The sequence below is a fragment of the Poecilia reticulata genome, linkage group LG3, assembly GCF_000633615.1.
Source record: "Poecilia reticulata strain Guanapo linkage group LG3, Guppy_female_1.0+MT, whole genome shotgun sequence".
NCBI classification, from domain to species: domain Eukaryota; kingdom Metazoa; phylum Chordata; class Actinopteri; order Cyprinodontiformes; family Poeciliidae; genus Poecilia; species Poecilia reticulata.
The window spans coordinates 26,243,204-26,267,563 of NC_024333.1; the positions used below are offsets into that span (position 1 = coordinate 26,243,204).

The 24,360-nt window shown below is 38.0% G+C and overlaps 1 protein-coding gene across 1 annotated transcript in view; it reads right to left on the reverse strand.

Annotated features, from left to right (window-relative positions):
* Positions 1 to 304: 304 nt before the first annotated feature.
* lrrc49 (leucine rich repeat containing 49) overlaps positions 305 to 24,360 on the reverse strand; it is a 34,568-nt gene continuing 10,512 nt past the window's right edge. Inside the window, 10 exon segments of the mRNA XM_008405525.2 lie at positions 305 to 1,074; positions 3,724 to 3,877; positions 6,240 to 6,349; positions 7,498 to 7,683; positions 8,392 to 8,626; positions 13,973 to 14,068; positions 14,590 to 14,765; positions 16,322 to 16,405; positions 18,479 to 18,626; positions 21,126 to 21,187. Coding sequence (XP_008403747.1) covers positions 859 to 1,074; positions 3,724 to 3,877; positions 6,240 to 6,349; positions 7,498 to 7,683; positions 8,392 to 8,626; positions 13,973 to 14,068; positions 14,590 to 14,765; positions 16,322 to 16,405; positions 18,479 to 18,626; positions 21,126 to 21,187 — 1,467 coding nt within the window. The 3' untranslated portion in view covers positions 305 to 858.

Genomic DNA, 24,360 nt, shown 5'->3' on the forward strand with positions numbered 1-24,360 from the left:
CAAACTTTAACATTTGTGGTTTGATTCATCATGATAAAAAATGGGGAACCTCCAGACATACAAGACCTGCATCAGAACAGACAGCCTATCCAGGGACCCAGTGCATCAACTAAACCAAAGAACGGGACTGAGAGATGACAGAACCCTCACTGTCACACGGATGTAAGGCACTTGTTTTAGTTTTATGGTAGTTCTGGTACTAAAAGCTTGTCTGAATAACCTCCCCCCCCCCCAAAAAAAAAACAACTTCAATTATATTTCAATGTTTTCAGAAAATAGAACCAATAAAACTATGGACACAAACTTTGTGCTAATGCAGAATCTTTTAATACTAAGTACAATACAGAAAGTCAGTAGTAAACAAAAAAGACCATGTGTTTGTCTGTGCCCTTTCTTTCATGTCAGGCAGGACGAAGTGAGATAATAATGCATRATGCTGATTAGAAGACAGAAAAATCCTTCTATTCTCCAGAAAAAAAGACTCTGGTCATTTTTAGTCGAGGACGGTGCAGGATTTMATTCAGAAAGCTTTTAAAGTGCAGAGGATTTTTTATTTTAGGGAAGTCAGTGCACCACAAGTCAGTGAGTCCTTTTAAGCTTCCTTAGGCATGATACGGTTCCACACTCTGAGGAATGGAATCAGTGAAAATCTACATTCAGTCGAGATGTGCTGACAATTTTACAGACATCTTTCAATCCCCCATCTCAAAAGAGCCTCCAACTAACAACTGATCAAATCAGAGGGGAGATGAAGCGCCAAGAATTGGGAGTTTGACGTGGGAAAAAAAAAAAAGCAGCGGGAAGCAATGTCCACATTTGCTAATGTGTATGTGATCTAAGGTGAACCTTTGGTCCTTTTCACTTGGTCTCAGTGAGCTTTCCAAGACTGGCTTGGCGGAAGGCCCTTCTGTCCCTCATCTCCAACACGCAGTCTCTCACCATCTCTGCAAACATGGACGGCCAGAGCTTGTGTAAAGCCTCACCCTTCAGATTGGTATCTGACGCCCTTTTGACCAACTCCTGGAGATATTGTTCTATCACGGCGGCGCGCTCCGATGACTCCACAGTGCCCTCCTGGGACGAAGTAAGCATATTCACAGAGTGAAACATTGTGTAGATTAATCACACTGCTGGAAGTTGCCTGAGGCACTTTGTGGATACCAAAGGAACACCTTAACAGAAATTACTTAAATGATTAATTGATGAGCAAAAGCAAGAGTGATTACACGTTTTAAATCCATCTGTGGCAAACTAAGAATTCTGCCAGTTAGTAGCACAGTTTTAGTAGMATAGAATAGAATGGTTTTTAATGTCTTTCACTGTACATCTGCACAGTGAGATTAAAGCCAGCTCCAAAACAGTGCTAGTATCATGAAGCAAACATTATCACAATGAATCAACTGTCATCTAAAGGAAGTATCTCGATTGAGGGCAATAAACTACTGCAAATCAATGGATTTATTTGGCATTTCTAAATACATTTTTCTATATCTGACAATTTAAATAAATATAATAAAGAAAAAAATTATAACATGTCTTAAAGCATGACTAAATGTGGAAATAATTCATTTAATTGTTTCATAGCCCTGTCGTGAATTGGCTTTCTGTCAGCGTTCCCACCAAAGTCAGTAGGCGGAGCTAAAGGTGCTACGTACAAAATGATTGGTCTGCAGTAAGGTTGCTGTGCAGGTTAACCAATCAGGTGTCCAGCTCCATCTGGCAAGCCACATGACATTATCAATTTAATAATGGATTGTAGCACATTAAATATGAAGTAATWAAACACAAAACTAATCTAATACTATGTATGAAACATTTATTTTGTGATTACCATCGATAGAGCAGTAGAAATATTTTCTTGAGGTAGTAACAAGTTCCTAATTGTATTTTTTTTTTTTGTATTTCATTGTGATATTGTATGTTTCCTTCATGATCGCAGGTTAAAACTGTGCCACAAATTTGCACAATTCTTAGTTTACCACAGACTGATGTAAAAGATGTAGTCACTCTTGTCTTTGCTCATCACTGTATCATGTAAGTCATTCCACTAAGTGCCTCAGGCAGTTCCCAAATCCTTTAAAGTTCTTATACACACAAAATATAATTGGGACAAGCTAAAATAAAGGAAACCTAATACACGTATTGTGGTTTCATATTTAAGCAGTTTCAAAAGCTTTAGAAGATATATGTGTAGCTGACCTGGAGCTGACCTGAATAGAATAAAGAATAGCAGAAGAGTTCAGAGTGAACTCATATGTTACTCCACTTGATCCCCCAGCGAGCTAAAGAATGTGCAGAGGACCCTAAGACAGTCTTTAAATGTTTTGGATTTGATGTTGTTGTTGACACTGCATGCCATGTCATCTGATATGCAGCCTCTGGCAATACTTGTAGAGGTAGATCACTGGAAAAGCACCAAAAGTACATCTTCAGATTTCAAATCAGATTCTAAGCACATTTTGCCATCAGGATAATAAATGAGAGACATASATGCAGCGTAAAGTCTTTGAAATTTGAGCTTAACAGGTTGTAAATTAATGCTAAGGTTGTTCTGAAGACAGGCAGGCATGTGCAAGCTACTAGCATAAAAACAGACCAAGGTTTTAAGTCATTTAAAACTTGAACCACTTTTTCATTATATCATTTCTTCAGTTAGAAAGTCCTTTGGGTCACAGAGAACTATTACAGGATATGTAATGTGATATATGTCTAAGATAAAGGATTTATTTTTTTCAATAATGCCAGATTTATGAGCTGATATTTAATGTTACTTAACCTCATTCTACACTATGCAGATATTCTGTATGACCTGACAAAAATTCACTCGCAAGTCAAATAATTGAAGTGAATCTAATGGCAGAACAAACTAGSTTTTGATAACTGTTTGACCACTTTGGTATTCGTATACATTTAGTTTAAAACTAGTCACAATGTTGCAGAATACTTACTGTATGTATAGAAAAAAACTCTTTCCAGATGTTACACCCTTCATCCTAATTAACAATCACTATACAAAGCGGCACATCTTATGACTGTATGTTTYACAAAATGTGCAGTGTTTCTTCACACTTAGTCCTCTTCAATTATGTTTTTAAAGATGTCAACATATTTGGCAAGACACAAGCAATGGGACGGGAGCTACACTAGAAATCACAGTTCAGTAGCGAAAAAGAAGTGTTTCAACACTTCTGTGATGGCAAGTATCCATGTGGAGACATCTCTCAGATCWGTGTGACATCTTCCATRTTAGTAGCTTTTAGAAGGAGATTCCTGTCTGGCAGTCAGTGTCTGGCATTTAGTACACCCAGTGGTGCAACTACACATTATTCAGGTGGATGCGAAAACATAGATCGGCGTCCCTACCCCCCCTTCCCCCTCCCCGAGGGAAGAAACGTCAGGGTGAGGGAGCGACGCTCATTCGCTACCCCATGCCCCCCCCCCGTAAAACTCGCTACATTTACCTTGTTATGTGCGCGAGGTGAAGGAGCGTTAGGCACGCTAAAGTGTATGGGAAAACATCATCGGAGCACCGCCCCCTCCAGACGGGGTTTTGGCGCCCCCTCTGGTGCTGCGCCCATATGCGTTGCATACCCTGCATACCCACTTTTTGCGCCACTGAGTACACCTCAAGTGAAGAGGGCTTGGTCTAGCAGACAAATGTCTAGATCTGCTTTTCACACCAGTGAGCTTTTGTAACACCTTTGTTAATAAAGCAGAACAAACCTCAGGGCTCTCTGCATTACAGTCTCTGCTTGGATAGTTAAAGAGTGCTCTGCTCAGGCCTTCGCCCAGGAGCTTCCCATTATCCCGAAGCTCCTCTGGACTCAGCCCTGCCCGCCGACCACGCCCCTCCAGCAAGAACTGCAGCTGCCTTTTCCTACAAAGTGGAGACAGAAAAGCAGAACAAGTGAGTCACAGTAAAGAAACTACCAGACACAGAAAAACAGTGGCAACAAGAGAACAAAACTAATTAGATAGCAACTTTCTCCTTTAACTCTGTAAAAAGGATTTTTAAGAAGAAAGAAAAAGAAATTGTTGAAAAAACCACCAAGGATAAACAMATTTTTTTGAGAATCAAATAAACACATTTAAATGAAAATGCACATGTATTTCAACAAATATCATAGTTTGTATGAAATAAGCTACATCAAATGTTTCTATCACTATAAAATCCTGTGTGATAAAGCTTTGTACCAACATGTTCAGCAGTGCCAGGATGCTTACATTTTACAGAGCAGGCTGGAGGCTAACATTCCACTTTAAATGACAGAGGGTGTGAAAGCATGTGGAAGTGTATCTGTGTCAACTGAAACCCATCAGTGTGTAGAAATCAGTTTCATACAAACCAGCAGGCACAAATCACAGCAATGCAAATTGCTTTAAATAATAAACACATTTTAAATGATGTGCTTTCTATGCAAACACAACAAATGCTTTAAGTGCCTTGCTTTTGCTACATTACAATAAAAGTAACAAAAGATTACAATAAGCTTCAATTTAATTTATTGGAAATTTATTTGATTTCCTTTTTCAAACATGCTTTGTCACAACATTTCAGGAATGCCAGATGACGCAGCTGGTAAGAATATGTGCCAGAGCAGCTTTGCCCTACGAAAAGTTAATKTGGAGATGGTGTCCTAATTACTTGATTTAAAAAATTATTTACAAATACAAATATCAAAATTGCATTGTAAAATGACGATATCTGAAGTTTTGAATGTGTCACAAAGCACCGAAAATGGAAAGAGTTTTGCACAGCTGCAACCTACCAAGAAAATGACTGTCAATTCAAACTTAAAAATACTTGGAAGAACATTAAACAAAGAAGCTCCAAGCAGCCCATTTAAACTCTGGAGGAGCTGCAGAGCTTTRCAGAAAATGGAATACTGGAAACTCCTAGTCAGGTCACTACATGCAGTTTGGCACTATTTAGGAAACAGGTAACCTCTGAAGCAAATTAGTTACAGTGGRTTTTATTTGGCTGCYATCAGTAAAAAGGGTTGGAAGCATGTATTAATTACCAATGCAAAYTTAAGAAAACTACATACCCTTTGCAATAATGCACTACTTTTTGCTGAGCTACGACRTAAAATCCCATTTAAATATGATAAACTCAGTGGCTGTGACCTGACAAAATGTAAACAAGTTTAAGGGGAATGAATACCTTTGCAAGGCACAGTTCTTATTAGCAGAAGGTCACCAAACACAATACTGTTCTCTGCARTAAAGATTTGAAACTGTAACAACTGAATGCAAGTGGCTGCTCTGCAGCAGATTAAGACTTCAACAGTGATATGAAAATGACAGGCCTCGGGCTGATGTGTATAATCCATGTGAATCCAAATGTGCACAAATTAGGTTGAGAGATGAAGATAAGTGGTGGGGGCCAAAAAGTTTGAAAATGAAAGTCAGGTTGAATCTCCTTCTCTGAGAGTTACTAAGTATTGAGGAAAAGCTTCATTATGTCCACTGTGAAGATGACATTATGCTATAGCGCTAAATNTAAGTGGTGGGGGCCAAAAAGTTTGAAAATGAAAGTCAGATTGAATCTCCTTCTCTGAGAGTTACTAAGTATTCAGGAAAAGCTTCATTATGTCCACTGTGAAGATGACATTATGCTATAGCGCTAAATAAAAGCACAATGGAGATATAAGGGAGGCTTTTTGTTTTAAATATTTCATGTAAATGCTAATTATTACCACACAACTTCCCTGAGATTTCACAGTTCCAGATAATTATTTTAATTAARAGAATAGAACTTAGTAACTAAAATAACAGGTCAAAAGTTAAAATGCTTAACTGCACTTAATTATTCCTTTAAACAAGTCCATGTTTGCCTCAACCACACTTTTTTAGAGCAATTTGAGAGTCATCTTGTGCGTGACAAGTAGAGCAGATTCTGGATTCGTGAAGATGTTTTTGTTGACCCAGAGTGACAGACCTAAAGACTTATTTGGCTGGAAGGAATGCTTGTGTCCAAGTGCCAAGTACCCACCCTTAGCCAGAAACACAAAGTCTAATTCCTATGGCTCCTCTGTGCCAGYCTCTGTCTCTTAGCTACACACACAGTCCCTGAAATGTATACTCGCACAATGCTACACACAGGCATGAATGCACATGTACAGAAGCCTACATATTCAGGAGGTGAAACTCATTGAAGAATCCAAAYATTCTTAATTCATCTAAACAAATACTGCTTACAGCCTGAAACGGTCTACTGAGCATCTGACAGTTCTCACCTGGACTCTTCTAGCAGCAATAGGAGTCGGCAACGTGGGGTTTCGGTGGCTGCTATGTGACCCAGTGTCCCAAATACACGCTCTGCAGCAATTACATCATTCATGGTCACCTAAAATCAACAAAGAAAAGTTCACTGATTGCTATTTAGCATGTTTCTACAGTTGACTTAGAACCTAAAAACTTTAAGTCTGTCTTTCATGGTTTATGAAGTACAATAACAACGGTATAGGAGAGCAGACTAAAGATACATTACACTTAAGAGTTTAGCTTAGTCAATGTTAATGTGTTCCTGCGAAATATAAATGACATAGCTAAGCAAGCTGCTGACCTTCAGTCTGCCAAGAATAAAAATATAGCTAGGTATAATGATGTGTTCACTTTATATCGTTCATACAGTAAAGTTAAATGAGAAAACACAATATTTCATGTGTCTGTAAGTCACTATTTGTTTCACAAAACCTTCTCATCTGTAATATACAGTTTCCAACATTTTTGGAAGGAAACAACATTTACATTGTACTTTTGCCATTAGGAGTGCTGTTCTTGATGCATTTGTGCTTGATTTCTAAACTGACATTAACCAACCTGTTTTAGTCAGACTGATAGAACCACCTCTCAATGGTGGTTCTATCAGTCCACATACCCCAAAAGACAGGAAGTCTTTTGGGGTATGTTTCCACATTATCCTAGCCAAAACATTTAACCTAGGCCTCTTCAGACCGGACCACCTTCCTTCACATGTAAATGGCCTGCACTTGTATAGCACATTATTGAGTCCAGAGGACTCTAAAGCACTTTACACTACATTCACCTGCTGATTGTGGTAAGTTGCATTGCCTGCCCTGGGGCAGACTGACAGAAGTGAAGGCTGTGACTAATGTTATCTAACAAACCTCTGAGATCTTCATAGAACAGATTTATATAGAGATTAAATTATACACAGATGGACCCAATTTACTTATTAGGTTAAGATATTTTGGGGTATCAGAGTAAAGGGAACTGAATACAAATCAGAGTTTTCTGAGTTCTATTTGTAAAATATAAACCTAGACATTCAAGTAATACTTTTCTTCTACTAAACAATAATGYACTAATTTCTGTTGGCGTGTCACAAAAAGTCTCAGTATTGAAGTCTGTGGTTGTAACGGTGAAAAAGTTCAAYATGCATACTATACTACATTATGGATACTGTACTACAAGTACAGTATTCATGCACTGTACATACTGGTCTGTACTGAAACATAAGCCAGCCCTCACCTCCTGGCCATTGATCTTTTGAAGGTTGAAGTGGTAGAGACGATAGATGATGAATGAGCGCCACAAAGTCAGGCTGACCACTGGGTTTCCTTCTGGATGAATGGTCAGTTGGTCCAGACGCCTCACCTGAGCCAGAGCAGCGAGCTGTGGGAGACGGCTGATGTTGGTTTCCAGAAATATCARGTGCTAAGAAAGAAAAAACAAGTTCTACATCAATTTCTTTAAAATTATTTGTTAAAATGCCAAAGAAAATAGAGGACAAAAATTTGCTTTAGGCTAAAACTCTATTTCAGTATTTGGCAATTTAAAGTATTACACTGCTATCAACAAATGCAGAGTAACTTGATGGAATGTTTTTTTTACAAAAAGATCCAGTACCTACCAAAGAAAAGACAAAGACTGAATATCTAGCTAAATAAACCAATGCAGGTACCAAAAACACAAGTTTCTAAATTTCACATTTGCACCAATCAGGTTTATCTTGGCTAATATTTTGCAACTGTAACATAACAAAAAATGTGTTGCAGTTTTGAACCCAAAAACAAATCAGGCCGTCCTGAATTGTCCATCAAAGAAAATACCCCTGCTTACTTTTCAACGTTTCTTTGAATTATTCTTAGGATTGTTTTGTGAATTTACCACTCTTGCACATTTTTCATAAAGAAAAAGTGTTTTCTTATGTGATTTTTACTCAATTAAGAAAATAAAGCCACAGATTGATGAATTAAGAGTGGTTGTTCTTTTTTAAGAAAAAGGGGGACAAAACATATTTTTCCACAATTAATATGCTGATCACCAACAAAAGCCAATTTGAAGATTCATTTCTACTCAATGTATATTTTCCTATTTTAGTTTTGATTTTTAAACAGTTTTCCATGTAACTGGTGGCCTCACCGACAGATTTGGGAACTTGACTCTTATCCTAGGAAGAGTGGGGACGATGGCATCAAAGTTAATGAAGCGGAAGGCGATGACGGTGACAGCACCAGCAGTCTGAACACCCCAGCCTCTCTCCAGGGCCTCCAGGGCTCCAAGTCCAAATAAACGCAGGGTGTCTCCATCAAGCTCCGCCAGGTGACTGTCAGACAAGGACAAGCTCTGAACGTTGCCACTCCCTGTCTCCACAAGTCTGGAAAGAAAAACATGAAAACATCCTATTTGAAACAGAAGTGTGTTGCCTTGGGAAGTTTAAAGGCTATTCATTGAGGAGGCAAAGGTGGATACAGCTATTTGAAGAATTATAAAGGAGGCGGCTGACAGTATCCTGCATGTTTTGGTTAATAGCTGCTCTCTGCTTACCTTCACAAGAGCTGAAGTGCTCATTTAATGAKAAGAAAGTCTTGAGAGCAGAGAATCTGAGCAAGGCTAAAGGAGATGTGTACCCAGGTGATAATTAGCAGCCTGTGTACTCACCTTTTTAGGTCTACATATACTCAGGGGACATTGCTTTATAGCAGGGTATCATAGAGTATCACTGAACAATTTGAGTTCAGGCCGCCAACAAACTAATTACCCGTTTTCATACCGAACATAATGACTCTGTGGCTGAGAGCCAGAGTGGATAGACTAATCCTTAGTTGACAGAAGCTTAATCCAATACTGTTCTGACCAAGTTTTAGAAATCTAATTTCTTGACTTCACAAAAGGTAGTCAGGGTCAGTTGACAACACACAGTACTATACTCGGTAAAAACAAAAATCAAAGACGTTTTGAGGAACTAAAAGACTGGACCAATAGAGATGAACAGGACATTTCTGTAAAATAAAATCAGACTTACTTTGAGTAGCTTGCTCTTATGAAACATCACATCACTGTCAAAGTCTTTCAGYTAGACAATGATGTCAAACACACAATCGCTGGACTTGAATCTACGGTAGTTAAATCAATGTAAAGAAATGAAGAACACAGAGGAGACCTAGACACTTTAAGTTTAGAAAAAGTTTGCGAGAAAGAATGGGTCAAAGGATTACCTGAGCAATGTAAGTAAGTAATCTTCACTAATGTTTATTTTTACTGTACATTGGATCAACTAATTATTTAATCAAAAGCATTCTGTTTWGCATGCCCAGCGGCTCTGTGAATGTTACACTGCAGCGCTTGCAGTGTAACGTTAAGGACGAAACACTAAGAATGAAAGATATTGAAAAATCATGCATTGGTATTATGGTTATTGTTAAATCCAAATAATTGATAAATATATACCAGGTGTAGAAATCCACATTTCCCTCATTCATTTCTTTCTGATGTTTTTTTCCAGCACTCTCCACAGTTTGGGCACTGTGATATATGTGGGCATCTACTGCAGTTGTGCTCCATCCATAAGGTTGACTATTGCAAACTGTGACCTTGTGACACTTGGAATATATTAGCCAGCAATTATGCATTGCAGTTTTCTGCAATATAAACAATGTGCACAMTGGATTTCTCTCCTAATACAGAATTACCAGCACAATGGCGAACACAGTGGCATTGATTTAGTTAACATCAATGCAGTATTAGAAGATACTTCACATCTCTACTGYAGCTAAAAACAACACTGGAATGTGAATTAGAGTCAGGTCTTAATAACATGGAGATGGAGCATGACATATGRAGAAARCACACAAAAAATGAGAAAAACTTGTGTGCACCATCAATCCTCTGCACTATGTCAGATGATGTCTCTCCATGATCAGGGCTGAAAGTCTGCCAGGTGGCTCTGAGCTCCATTGTGTCACAATGCTACAGATAAATCATGAAGGCAGAGAACAAGGCACGGAAAATGATGTGAAAAAAAAAAAAACTATGGCAGCAACAAACCCTGAATCTGCTTCAGTTAGCTCTATCTCACATAATCCCACAGCACTATTAAAAGTGACATCTGTCATCTCTAAAGAAGCTTAATCTTCCCAAAGAAACATCTAATGCACACATTTACAGCTGCCTGAGTAATGTACRGCAGTCACACTGTCTGAGTTAATTTCATTACAACATAGCATTCCATCCTTTCATTAAAAGTGAAAACTACTAAGAGTMRTTGAGGCCAATAATTTGAAGTGTTCCAACAGCATKTGKTGTTCCAAGATTTCACCTCTCATTAATGAATCTGTGTAAACCTTTTTCCTCATCTTTCTATCTCGACTGATGTGCTAGACACATTCCACCTGTCTTCTGYCTTAAACATTTGGCAAATGAAAAAGACATGACCCTGCATCAGCTATGGTCTGGCATATTCTGCTCCCGTAAATCTCAATTTGATAACAAAATTAACATGCTCAAAGTGGCGTCAGCATTAACTTCAGTGTCATTCCGATTTGTCGCCAAGTCRTGGTAGCTAATGTCAAGCAGAGATGAGATCATGTGTTTTCTTTCTACATGAAAGAAAATTCCTTCTTAATCTTTATGTTGTGTTTAAACAAACTGAGGAAATTATGTTTAAAGAGAGAGAACATTCTGTTCTCTCTAAATGTGAGAACCGTGATCAGTTAATACACACTGCTGCAGATTTCAAAATAAATTTCCACTATGGCAAGAAAATGAAGACTTGGTAGAAGCTAAAGTAGYGAGCGGAATGYCTATTCATAAAAACAAAACTGAAGTTTAGAGAACTATTTTGAAAAGTTTAGTCTAATTTTGTGCAAATATCAGTATTATCTTCAGTCTRTCAGTCTGCCCATACAGACTTACGTGTAATGCTAAAGTTATTAAGCTATTAATAGGTAGACAAAATGCAAGTTTAAGAAGAAATTATGTTATATCTAAAGTACCCTTAAATGAACTAAGTAAGATTAACCAAGAATGTGTTGTGCAGATGATTAATGTTAATGACGAACCTGTCAGCTTCTTTATTAAGCTATRTAACTTTTAAGTTATATATCAAACATAACTTAAAAGAAATTTGATTTTGCAATTGGACACCTCTTGCTCTTTCCGGCACTTGGCATTCAGCATCAAATCAAAAAAATCAAATTTTATTTGTATAGCACATTTCACCAGCAAGGCATTTCAAAGTGCTTTACATAATTAAAATAAAAACAGAAATAATCAGTGAGAAAGAGAGAGATTTAAAAAAATAAAAATAAAAAAAACAAAAAAACATTACATCATTAAAACGTCGAAAAGAAAGAAGAAGAAATTAAAAACATTAAAGACATAAAAACATGGAAGACATCAAAACCCGCACTCTAACCCTAATTTAGCCATAAGCAACTCTAACCAGGTGGTTTTAAGTTGAGATTTAAAAGCACCCAGTGTTTCAGCTGTTTTACAGTTTTCTGGAAGTTTGTTCCAAATCTGTGGTGCATAGAAACTGAATGCTGCTTCTCCTCGTCTGGTTCTGGTTCTGGGGATGCAGAGCAGACCAGAACCAGAAGATCTGAGGGGTCTAGACGGTTGGTACAGTAATAACATATCTTTAAGGTATTGTGGTGCTGAACCGTTCAGTGATTTATAAACTAACATCAGTATTTTAAAGTCTATTCTCTGAGCTACAGGGAGCCAGTGTAGGGACTTTAAAACTGGTGTTATGTGCTCTATCTTCCTGGTTTTAGTGAGAACCCGAGCAGCAGCATTCTGGATCAGCTGCAGCTGTTTGATTGATTTATTAGTCAGACCTGTGAAGACGCTGTTGCAATAATCAATGCGGCTAAAGATAAACGCATGGATGAGTTTCTCTAGATCGCGCTGAGACATAAGTCCTCTAATACTAGAGATGTTCTTCAGGTGATAGAATGCTGACTTTGTGACTGTCTTAATGTGGYTCTGAAGGTTCAGGTCAGAGTCCATCACTACTCCCAGGTTTCGGGCCTGATCACTGGTTTTTAGTTGTAATAACTGAAGCTGTGCATTGATTCTAGTTCGCTCATCTTTAGGTCCAAAGATAATAACTTCAGTTTTGTTTCTGTTTAGCTGGAGAAAGTTTTGGCACATCCACACATTGATCTGTTCTAAGCATCTATTCAGTGATTGGATGGGTTCAGAGTCACCTGGTGACATCGTGATGTAGAGCTGTGTATCATCCGCATAATTGTGGTAGCTAATCCTATGTCCTGTTATAACCTTAGCCAGTGGGAGAATATAAATATTGAAAAGAAGGGGTCCTAGGATTGAACCTTGGGGTATCCCACATGTGACCTTTGACCTCTCTGATGAGAAGTTTCCGATTGAAACAAAGAAATCCCTGTTCTTTATGTAAGATTCAAACCAGTGGAGCACTGGACTGGAGAGTCCGACCCAACTCTCCAGTCGATTCAGTAAAATGTCGTGGTCAACAGTGTCGAAAGCTGCACTGAGGTCCAACAGAACCAGCACTGTGGTTCTCCCACAGTCTGTATTTATATGGATGTCATTGAACACTTTTACAAGGGCCGTCTCGGTGCTGTGGTGAGCACGAAAACCAGACTGGAAGGAGTCAAAGCAGTTTGTTATTGTTAGGAAGTTATTTAATTGTTTAAAAACAGCTTTTTCAATAATTTTGCTGATGAATGGGAGGTTGGAGATCGGCCTGTAATTCTGCAGTAGGGATTTGTCCAGTACAACAAGCTCAATTAAGCCATTAACAACCTTTCTTAGGAGCGCTGCACTGAGAAATAGTTTGTATGACAAGCTCAGCAGAGTCGTTGTTCCACCAGGTGTTTGCTAATTGTTGCTGTCACTATTTGGGAGGATCTGAGTAGGGAAGGCACAGAGGAGGGGTGCTCTGTGATGYGGAAGCTCGGCTGGAGAAATAARCTTTTACTTTGTGAAAGCAAGCATTTAAGAAACCATGAATGACTGGAATCAGGATTCAAGGATTGCTCAAACATGTGTKAAAGAATTAAAACAACACCTCAGGTATGTATGTCATGAAGGAATAACATTATAACATGATAAAAAGCTCAAAAAATCTATTGATTTTTATGAATCAYATCAGTTGTACCTTTTCACTCAATGAAACTACTTTTAAAACAAAAGCGTTGGCATTGAAGGTTTTTGCTTTGGGGCTATTTTTACATCACGATGCCAGGAGGAAAGGCATTCTCTGAAACATGTAATAATATTCCTTCAGACGGCCCTCGCTTTCATCAAAGCCCTCCTCCTCATAACTCACCCAGAGCTGGATCACAGTGTGTRCATGAGAAGCTACCAGACATTTGACTTCACAAAAYAGTTTTCAACAGCGTGTTATGAAGTCTAGCAGGGGAAAACCTGTTTTTAACATCTCCCTTGTTTACTATCTCTCAAGGTGCATGACTAAGGAAGGTCTTTTGGTCCTGARCATGTAAATAACAGGGCCACTGTGTTACTTAAACATATTTTAAGGTGTGTTGGGAACAACAGCTGTTGCAGATATTGACTTCCWCAACTGTTAAATGGTATTTTAGCTGCTGAAGATTTTACAGGGACATCAGTTCCAGAAGTCAAGTAACGCATTGGAAAACATATCTCAGGAGTTGATGGGAGTGGATCTGTGAATGGCATTATTGGGGCATTAAACATGAGAGCAGTTTTTCCTTACTTTGGATCTCGAGGGCTGTTAGGACGGCTGTTGGTGCGGAGTCTGTTTTCTGTTCCCCCTGATGGTCGTTCTGGCCCTGAACCCGGACTTATCCGTCTGTTGGAAACATGCAAAAACCCTCAGCAACATTAAAACACAATGTGTACAAACCTGAGCAAATTAGTGTCATTCCTGCTCTTCATTTTTTTGCTTGTCTCACTGGTTGTGATGAATTTATATTTTGAGGCTTTGGCTATAGAAACAAGGACCTGGGATGAAAGTAGTTATTTGAAATCATCCTAAAGAGACCACAAATGTCTGAAAAAAAATCCTGAAAGTTTATTCTTGTCATGACACTTATGCTAAACTAGACCTAAAAAKGTTCAAGCCTATGCCAAATAAGATAAGGCCACACACATTTGAACATACAGGTATTTATGTCTACTTTRGGTTTAGTAATGGAACCACTGTTATAGTAGGCTATATTGAAAAAACTCAGATTGTCATATTTTGTCACATTACAATCCAAAAACGGCTTTCAACAAATAAAAYTCTGAGAAGTGTGGTGTGCGTTTGTTTTCAAACAGAAACCTATCAGAACATGGCTGTCCTAAKAGGAAACATTATGCAGTGCACACCTTGGTTCCTCTGGAGACGTCTCCTGTGCAAGGCCATTGGTCTGTGCGGGGCTGTGAGCAGGACTGTTCTCTGGACTAGCGTCCTCCTTAGAGCCGTTAGTTGGAGGCAGCTCCAAGCAGGCTTTGACACCCTCCCACTGCTGGGCCGCATTACGGATCGCTAGACGACGCTTCTCCTTGATGAATACATCAAATACACAAACACAAAAGGTGTAACTACTCCACCACATTGCACAAAGTGTATACATTTAGAGTGCAATTCAGTTCTTAGGAGACCAAAAAAAAAGCTTTTGGTATTTGTGGTTCCGTTTGGTCAGCTGTCTGCTTCCAGCTCATTCTGCAGAATGAAGTGCATAACTTGCCACATTATTCCTTCCTTGTTCTGTTACAGTTATTCCTTCCTGATAACTCACTGCAAAACCTAATCTGAACAAATTCTTAGTAAAAGTGTTTAAGACTCCATGGCTTCCACATTCATTACARAATGGATGTTGAAGTTGGGTCACTGAGGGAAACTATGCCAATCTTTCTATTAGGAAAGTGAAAGTTATTTGTTAAAAGGTTCATGCACAAGACTGAATAATCAAGATCACATAAACAAAATGCTGTTGTTGACAATAAAGTATTTGCCCCCTCACATGTTTCTTCTGTTTTTGGTTTTACATCACATCTTAAATKATTCAGATCAAAGAAATGTTGATATCAAAAATTGAGTAAAATACCGTAATGAGCTTAAATAATTATTTTTCTTTGTAAAGGGAAAAATGCTATCCAAAACCAATGTGAAAAAGTGATGTCMTCCTTATTAAATCCTGAATTAACTGTGATTAGCTTTGTTTGTGTAAAATTTAGATCAGTTTCTCTTGAGACATTGAGGCCGGATTAMAATCTGAAGTGTAGAATCAAGATATTACTTAAATACTTGCCTGTCTGACAACATGAAGTAAAGTAACTGATCTCAAAAAGCAAATTCCTCCCATAAAGGAATTCAAAAACAGATGATAAACAAAGTCATCAATATCCATCAGTCTGGAACAGCTTACAAAGTAATTTCTAAGGCTTTGGGACTCCAGTGAGTCACAGTGGGAGGAATTATCCGGAAATGGAGAATACATTAAGTTGTTCTGAAGATTTTAGGGAGCAATTACTTTTCACACAGGGTCAGTTGGGTTTGGATAGACTGTTTTCCTTAATAAATGAAATCCTAATTTAAAAACTAATTTTGCTCATGTTGCCTGTTCTGGTAATCTGATCATGTAAAACAGAAAAACTCTTAAGAAATCTCTGGGGGTGGGGCGAATATGTTTTCACAGTCCCTTCTTAAGTTCCTGAAATACAGCTTTCAAATAAGTTCTGAGATTTAGTTTTACAAAAAAAAGCATGTTACATTATTTAAACAACAAAAAAACTTGCATATAAACACCCCAGGAATAATTGTAATACACCACTCTTTCATTGCGTAACTACATACATTTTAACACAATCTAAAATGAAATAAAATGGATCAGAATAAGGCAATTGTTATATCTTTAAAAGAATTAGACCATAGGAAGCCTCAGTATAATTAAAACTAAATTGAACTTTTTCAACAAATGCTCATCTATGTACCAAAAACAACTAAGCAATTATCTGCAATCTAACATACAAAATATTAGTTGTACTTGAAATTGCACATCAATACATTCAATCCATGGAGATCTTAACACCAGAACAAAGCAGATAGGATTAGTACCTTATGAATTGTCTGCTTGTGACTCTCCTTCTTCTTTTCTTCCTCTTTTCGAGTCAATACACCTGCCATGCGCCGATCCTCGTCCTGAAAAGGAAAGCTGGTGCAATCATGGTGTCGCTCCATTCATGAGTTGTGAATTATTCAACAGAGCTAGGAGGGGATGAAGGGGGATCACAAAAGAGACAGTCTGGGTCTAAAAGACTCTTCTCAGCACCAGAGATCGACCACTATGGAAGCAGGGCGAGGAATCCTAACACCAGCCAACTGCATCACAGGATTATCTGTCTGATTTCCAGTCTCAGATAAACTGAGCCCAGCTGTTGTGGAAAGGCAGAACTCCCAGAATGCAATGCTCCCAAAACAATCTGAGCCTGCTGGCTAAGAGCGAGGGGATATTCAGCTTTCAGTAAAAAGCTAGCAGAGGCGCAGCTTCAGAGTGATCAACAGAGTTTGATCCATTGAAATGAAAAAATAATGTCAGCAGCTGGAAGAAGTTTTGATTCGATCTTGTGAATACTGTCGCACAAAACGAAGAACAAAAGATTCTAATTCTCATCTTGAAAACATGAAAGTCTTTTGAGTTAATTACTTTAGTGCGGAAGTTTAAAGCAATTCAATTCCTAGTGATTTTGTGAATAATTGCATTAATAATAAGAACATTAGAAAGCATCTTCAAATGTGAACTGCCAAGTGACAAGCAATTGGACAGTTTTCGCAAGTGAAAAAAACTGATGCAGTGCCTTCTAAAAGTATTTTTTTTCCTTGAATGTTTTTACATTTTGTTTGGTTAGAACTGGTTCAGACCCAAATTATTTCAGAAAATGTGACAAAGCTTTGAATGCTTTTTGTCAGAGTGTCCATCCAATCTGACAGAGCGTTAGAAAATTTACAAAGCCGGAAGGGCAGAAGTCTTTCAAGATGGTACATCAAAACACAATTTATATTTGGAAATTTTTAAAATTTTTACAAAACAGTTATGAATTTCTTTTCACTTGACAAATATGAGCGACTTTGAGATGATCTATCATGTAAAAATCCAAATAGAATACATTAAAGTTTATGGTGTAATGAATCAGGTTGTGAAAAATGAAAGGCTATGAACATATTTTTAAGATGGTGTATTGCATTTCATTGGATAGTATCTGCAAGTGAAAAAAACAGATACATTTGGATCAAGTATTTTGCTAATGTATAGAATTAAATTTAACTAAGTAAAATATATTTCCTACAATAAATAAAGCACATGCAGTACATGGACTGTTTAAATCTCCTCTTCATTTTCTTCTAAATKGTGAAATTCTTTTCTCTGTTTCATTAATAAGATTTAATCTACCAGCAGTTAGCCTGAGGTCTTGACAGATTAGCGACAGAGAACTGCAGTGGAGGAATTTTTGTCCAAAGCAAATCAGGTGAAATATGAAATCACTGTTAACAAAGAGACTTAATTGCTGGATGAAAGAAAAAACAGACTGATTTCTAGGACTTTAAGCTGTAGGCAGTAGCTTGCTGAAGATATTTCACATATCACACACAGATCTTGAATCTTGAAAAACCTGGTGTTCCCTTTTTATGTTTTGAGGGCGAGGTCTGTGGTACTGTCAGATTCCTTTCAGGTACAAGCTCAGACCTGGGTGCTCACTTCTAAATGCMAGCTAATGCTCCACTGTAACATATTCATGGCATGTGGTAGAAATACAATGGTGCTTATTATGGTAATACTCTAAATACTTTACAAAGTAAACAGGATTTGTATTTATGTATCAATCTATCAATTGATCCATACTAGAGCTGGTGTGTTTGCATTTAAATGTTAAATAATATGGTGGGTTAGGTATTAGAATCTTTATAAAAGCAATAAGACAAAGATTACGACCCCTTTATAAAGATATTCTGACATAATTTATCTTRGTCAAAGACAAACTAGTTTTTATCTGCTAAATAAATACATTAAAACTAAGATTTCCAGCATCTACAATGATGCTCCTACAGCACATTTTCTCTCTTTTTGTTGTAATAGTATTTAGAAAAAAAAAACTTGGTCAGCAGTCAAGATCTCTAAGAAAGTAAAGTTTCAAAAGTGCTTCTCGAACTACTACTTCTTTGTGCCATTAACCCATTAATGCCTGAATAAGCCAATGAAAAWAGWGTGAGTCTTACTGTGATGCGCTTCATGTCCAGCTGTCTCAGGTGAAGCACACAGCGCAGGACGGCCTGCTTGTACCATGTCTCCAGGGCTACAGGATTCCCATCCAGGGTGAGCTCAGAAATGGACTGCGACTCTCCAAGGCAGGCTAGCTGATCAAAACTAGGTAGAGAGGAAGAACATTGTTCTTAACATCTGTTAACATCTGTTAAGAACAATGCGTCACTACCCAAACCACTGAGCCATAGCTTATGCTTAAGAAATGGAGCTTTTAGGCAGCCTGTAATTAACACTRAAGTCAAAGAGAAGGACATYCTTTACCATCTTTGYATCATAAAGGGTCATTTGTAGACATGAAGAAGCAAAATCATGATAATATTGATTATATTAGCATGTTTGTCCCTTTTGGTGTTTGACTGCCTAWTTCTACACYTTTYTGTGGTTTATATTGAAATAAACARGATCAGCTTTATAAATTAGAATATGATTCTATTCTACTGAATAAATGTATTCCAGTGACTATTTCAAAAATAAAATTAGTAAATGCGTGGCATATAGATGCATATAATTCAGTTATTTTTTGTGATTATGGCTTACATAACTCACTGTACATAGTGAATTATATATAAATAAAACCCCTCAAAATAAATTTTCTCTGAAAATCTGATTACATAAAACCAGTAAATAAAGAACTTTTTTAAATATATAAATGCCAGCCTACAGAAAAGTATATCCATGCACTGTTCTTGGTCAGGGATCTTTGTACATTTAATTACTACATCAGTTGTCGTAGCATTGACGCAATCAACCTGCAACTCTGCTGAAGTGTCAAGAAAGCACATGTTGATTTAACAACTGCCATCAGTTTATCTGCATGAAGTCTGGTGTTTCTCATCTTCCTTTTTTTCAAAACTCCTGTACCTGAAAATAAAATCCATAAAACTTTTCAGCCGAGGGAARCATTTAGTGCTAAAAATGAATTCCAGGTAGATGGCTGAACTGACTACATAAACACAATGAACCAACAGCAGCAGATGACATGGCTCCCTAAATCTTCAACTCTCACACTAGACCCCAAACAAACTGGATTCATTGMTAAATCTGCAAAACTTTTAATTTCTAATTGACTGTCCACTGGACGACTGTCAAGTCAGTTTCTGTTTTAAAAAACTGTAATCCTTAATTATTATGTAACAGTCAAATTTTCTGAGAAACTCAGAAAATTTTCTAGAAAAGTCTAGAAAAATKTTGTTTTCTTTAGCTGTAAGCTATAATAAAACACAAACARTATACATCTGTTTGTGTATATATCACCCTGTGTGTATTGAATAATAATCATAATGTGAAGGTTTCATTTAATTGTATTCAGTCTTTTTAAATATRCCCATCATGAAAAAATACRTAGATAATGCCATTAAAATTCCTCAGCCAGTTTCAATGCTTTGTAGGTTTGTAGGAAAGATGATTGTCTTGGGACAAATTGCTCTCACCAGGACTTATCCCTTCATTCTGTTAAATGTTTTGTAGTACCGTTACAAATACCTCATCCTTAGTGACAAGTTTTGAAATATAGAATGCTGCTAAGAAACAAAGAAATGGGTAAAACAAAGTGTCATTTAAAACTTGTTTAAAGTGGTCTATCAAGACTTTTAAGGCCTTAAAAAAGATGCAAAAAATGTAAGCCCTTTTTAGTGGCTTTTTAAGATTTTGTAGAGACCCTAAACATCACACTTTTATGATATTTCTGTTTCAAGGTTCTTTACTGGGTAAGGTAGGTAGACCAAACAAATGACTGTGCTCTGATTATCTACCTAGCAACAGAGCACAACTGTTCCTCTTTCAGTATTATATATCTTCAAATGTTTATCCCAGGCTTTAAACTCTTGCTATAAGTTTWTGTTCAGCAGGATTAGATTAATTAAAATAAAATAAAAWAAAATAATAATAAAAAAAGAACTAACTATGCGTGCACAAATKACCCATTTCTTATATATACATTGTAATTAAACTAAGATGACACTGYAGAGTTAATTGGAGCTTTTTTATTTTAACTCAGTATCTGATGGTATTTATTTGTTCCTGACTATGTGTGACCCAATGTTGAATCATGCTGACACTTGAACAACATTSCAGGCAAGAGATGTCAGGTCAGATCTAACAGTACAAGGTTAACATGGACACATAGGTTGTCCCACCATGAATCCCACATTCAGAGGAGATGCTGTGTTGCTCTGACAAAGTAACTCTGAGATTCCTCCTTTTGTTAAAGATCAGTGAGGAAGGAACAAAATAATAACATATTTCCAGGGGTGACAAAAGTGTGATTTGGGATATGATCAAACCAAAACAATGCCTATAACTTAAATTCAAAATCTCAGTAACACCTTTATTACTTTTTCTCAGATTTGTGTCTTTGGTTGCCTGAATAACTTTAAGCATTCATCACAACTATTTCATACATAGCATTTCAAATACACATAAAAAGGATACATGTAAGTAGATTACGTCTGTATTGTTCTCAGTACCTRTGTGAGGCTGTGTGCGTTCTGCCTCTTTTGACAGAAGCTGCCAAATCCCAGGGGAAGGGACGTGGCACTGTCCAGCCACCATCCCTGTCTCTGCTCTGTGGGAATGAGGGAGTTAAGCTATACCAGCTCTTACCTGTGGATGTTGTTGCAGCTGAGAAAGAGACGCTGCAAGCCGGCCAGGAGGTCCACCTCAGTCTAGAAAGAGAAAAGGGGAGAGGAAAGACAGAGGGATGGATGGAAGTGAAGAGAAGAGGATGTTCAGGACRAGGGCACTGCATCATCACAGCTCTGTTTGCCTCTCCATTCCCTCAGTCACCTTGCAGCTCTTTGCTCTAGCATTCAGCATCCTCATCCACTCTGCGCATGCACACACACACACACACACACACACACACAGAGCATGCTGCCTTGTCTGCACATGGAGGGGAGGGGCAACAGAAAGAGAGAGAGAATGAGAGAGATAGCATGAGGAGAACAGTGGGAGGGGAGTGTGTGCTGCGCTAATGCAGAGATTTCCTGCTGCAGGAGGCTAACTTGAAATGCTAACTGGGACATTTACACATCCAGGAGCACAAACARCTAACGGCCACAGAACTACATCGCACTATAAAACAAGGKCAGCAAAGGTAAATTCAATAAGAAAAAAAGGCCTAAGACTGCTTTTACTGACTCGTCAGCTCACATTCAAAATCAATACACACAAATACAGTGAGGGGGTGGGGTGAAGATCAGCAGCTGGCCAGCTGGCATGCTGACCTGGACACAGAGAAACAAAGGACAATGTCATAAAAACAGCACCTAATCMGATGTCAGAAAGGTGGTACTTCATGTAAAGCATCTTACGATGTGCATGTGTGTGGATGACCAGTGATGCACGTGATGGGAGCAGGGAGGGCACTCTCAGCAGCAGCCTGAATGAGCTGTGTCAGCATCCACCCATCCTGCAGTCAACGCCTCACATCGCGGTTTAGATTTCCTGCCCAGCTTCTGTATGAATCAGACTGTAGCCTAGCTTAGGTTATGCTAGCTCCTTCATTGACAGCAATACGCCAATGCAGCAGATACGCATTTCTTAGAGTTATCCACAGTCTACATCCATACACAAAGTATGGATTTGCACTTTGAATCTTTCATTCTCACTACAGGCCTTATAAATTCAATGACATAATTTTAATGGTGTGAACCATCTGGCTTACAAGCAATTCAAATATCTGAATATCACTCACTGGTTCAAGTTGACAGTCTTTGTGTAATGTGTTAATCCACAATGTCACAAAGCTTAAATCAYCTCAAACTGGGTTCTTGCATATGAAAAATGGGTTACTCGAATTGCCTTCACAATTAAGGCTATTGGAATAACCAATTTCCTTAATTAAGTTAATTGTTTGCCTGTGGGATGTGGTGGACGGGACGGTCATGTGATCAATGTTCCGTTGACCAATTTGCAGCAACTGTGTGACATTATGTCATATAAACTGAAATACCTGAGGAATCATCGACACCTTGGTAAATCTAGGACAACAAAAAGTTTAGCATTATCAAGCAGCAAAACATCCCCAAACCATTTCACAACCACAACCAATTCAACTGTCAGCAAGTGTTTTGTTTTTTTTTAGGTTCTGTGTCAGTTTTAGACAAACTGTAACAGGATACAGGCCTTACAAAACATCCATAGCCAACACAAAAAACACTAAGAATCATATGAGCTCAGATGAAAGTAGAACAGTTAATTGTACTTGCCACCATTAGTCAGAGGACCATCAAGCAAGCAACATCAAAGCTTTCCCTGATATGGAAAAGCATTCAAGTTAATTGCACCTTTTACAGCAAATTGTTGTTTGATGCTACCATGTTTGATTAAGAACCTGGGATTTCTCAATATGTAGTGCCTTTCGCACTGTATTTCCCAGGGAACCTCTAATACYTTTCTTTGAAAAAGACCCAAGTCATGCTGTCCAGCGTTATCCAGCACCGACAATGTACCTCACTCCCCAAATCCCTGCCTGTGTCAGCCTCTGTGTGGATGCTGGTGAAGAAGCAGCAGCTGCATACTGTCTTTAGCTAAAAATAGCAGCTCTATCCCAGACAGAATGATGTCATCACTGGGCTGATGAGCTACAACAATCGCCCACCAATGTGCTCTCTTTTTCAACCAACCTGATCGATTGGAACCAATCAGCTGACAGGATTTGCTGGGAGCCTGTGCTCAGCTGCATGCTTGTGCCTCCTTTTGWGCCTGCAGGGGTGTATTTATCTGTGTGCCCGTGCCTTCACCTTTTTTTAATCCTTGCCTCACCCTCTGCTCACTGACAGCCTGCGTGTCTTCAATTTTCACACTCACTCTGAATTCCAGTGGATGTGCTACTCCAAAAACATAGAATAAGCTCTCACCAAAGCATGCAAAATGACACACCACAAAAGGGGAATGAAAGGCACTCAAGTAAACACCACTACGCGTGGGCCCTGATGGGAATTTTTCATAAGTTTTTGAATTTTGTGGCAAGTCTTTCAATAGGGCAGACATGCAATAAGATCCTAGCAAGTCTTTTCTAAGGTGCACCATAACTGCAGATTAATTCTTTGCACGAAACCTGCTTGAGGTCATATGTCAATCAAAATCCTTTGCTGTACTCTGTACAATGCTGCATGCTCGTGGATCATATTTGTACTATTTGGATTGTAACAGGACTATTGTTCCTATTAAATTATAATTTTTGTGGATGCAGATGTGATTGTATTCAAGCAAACTGTTTTTTATATTAGTTAATATGGGAAAAAAGCAGAGCTATCCTCACACAGACATGTTAAGCTAATTAATATATAGTAACACTTTGAAAGTCTGCTSCAGATTGTCTCGCATTAACCATTTTTAGGCTGCTTAAATCAAGTAGCTCAGAAGATGAGAAAGCCTGTGTGCTAATCCAAAAAGACAGTCTGCTTCTGGAAGACACCTTTTTGCCTCGTCTGTTGCTTGTGTAGACGGCTCTCTCTCTCTCTTTCTTGTTATATAAAAAGCATTTTTTCCTTTCTAAGGTTTGTAAAATTACATTAAGTGCTTTTTTAAAATTAATTTTTTTACAAATGGATGGTTCACTTTGGTATCTAATTAGAGTGGTGTGGAAAAACTATTATTTAAAAGTATCAAGCAGACATACATCTTAGTACATACAGAAAATAAATCAAATGGTGATTTTTTTAAGATGAGAAATTCAAGTCAACCTGGCCCTATATAAAGAAGTAATTACCACCTTGTTAAATCACAACTTAACAGTAAATAAGAGTAATAACAGAAAGCAGAGGCTTTGACAACAGAGGAGAAGGGAAGTTATTGTCATCCATTAATCTGGAAAGGACTATAAACCCATTCG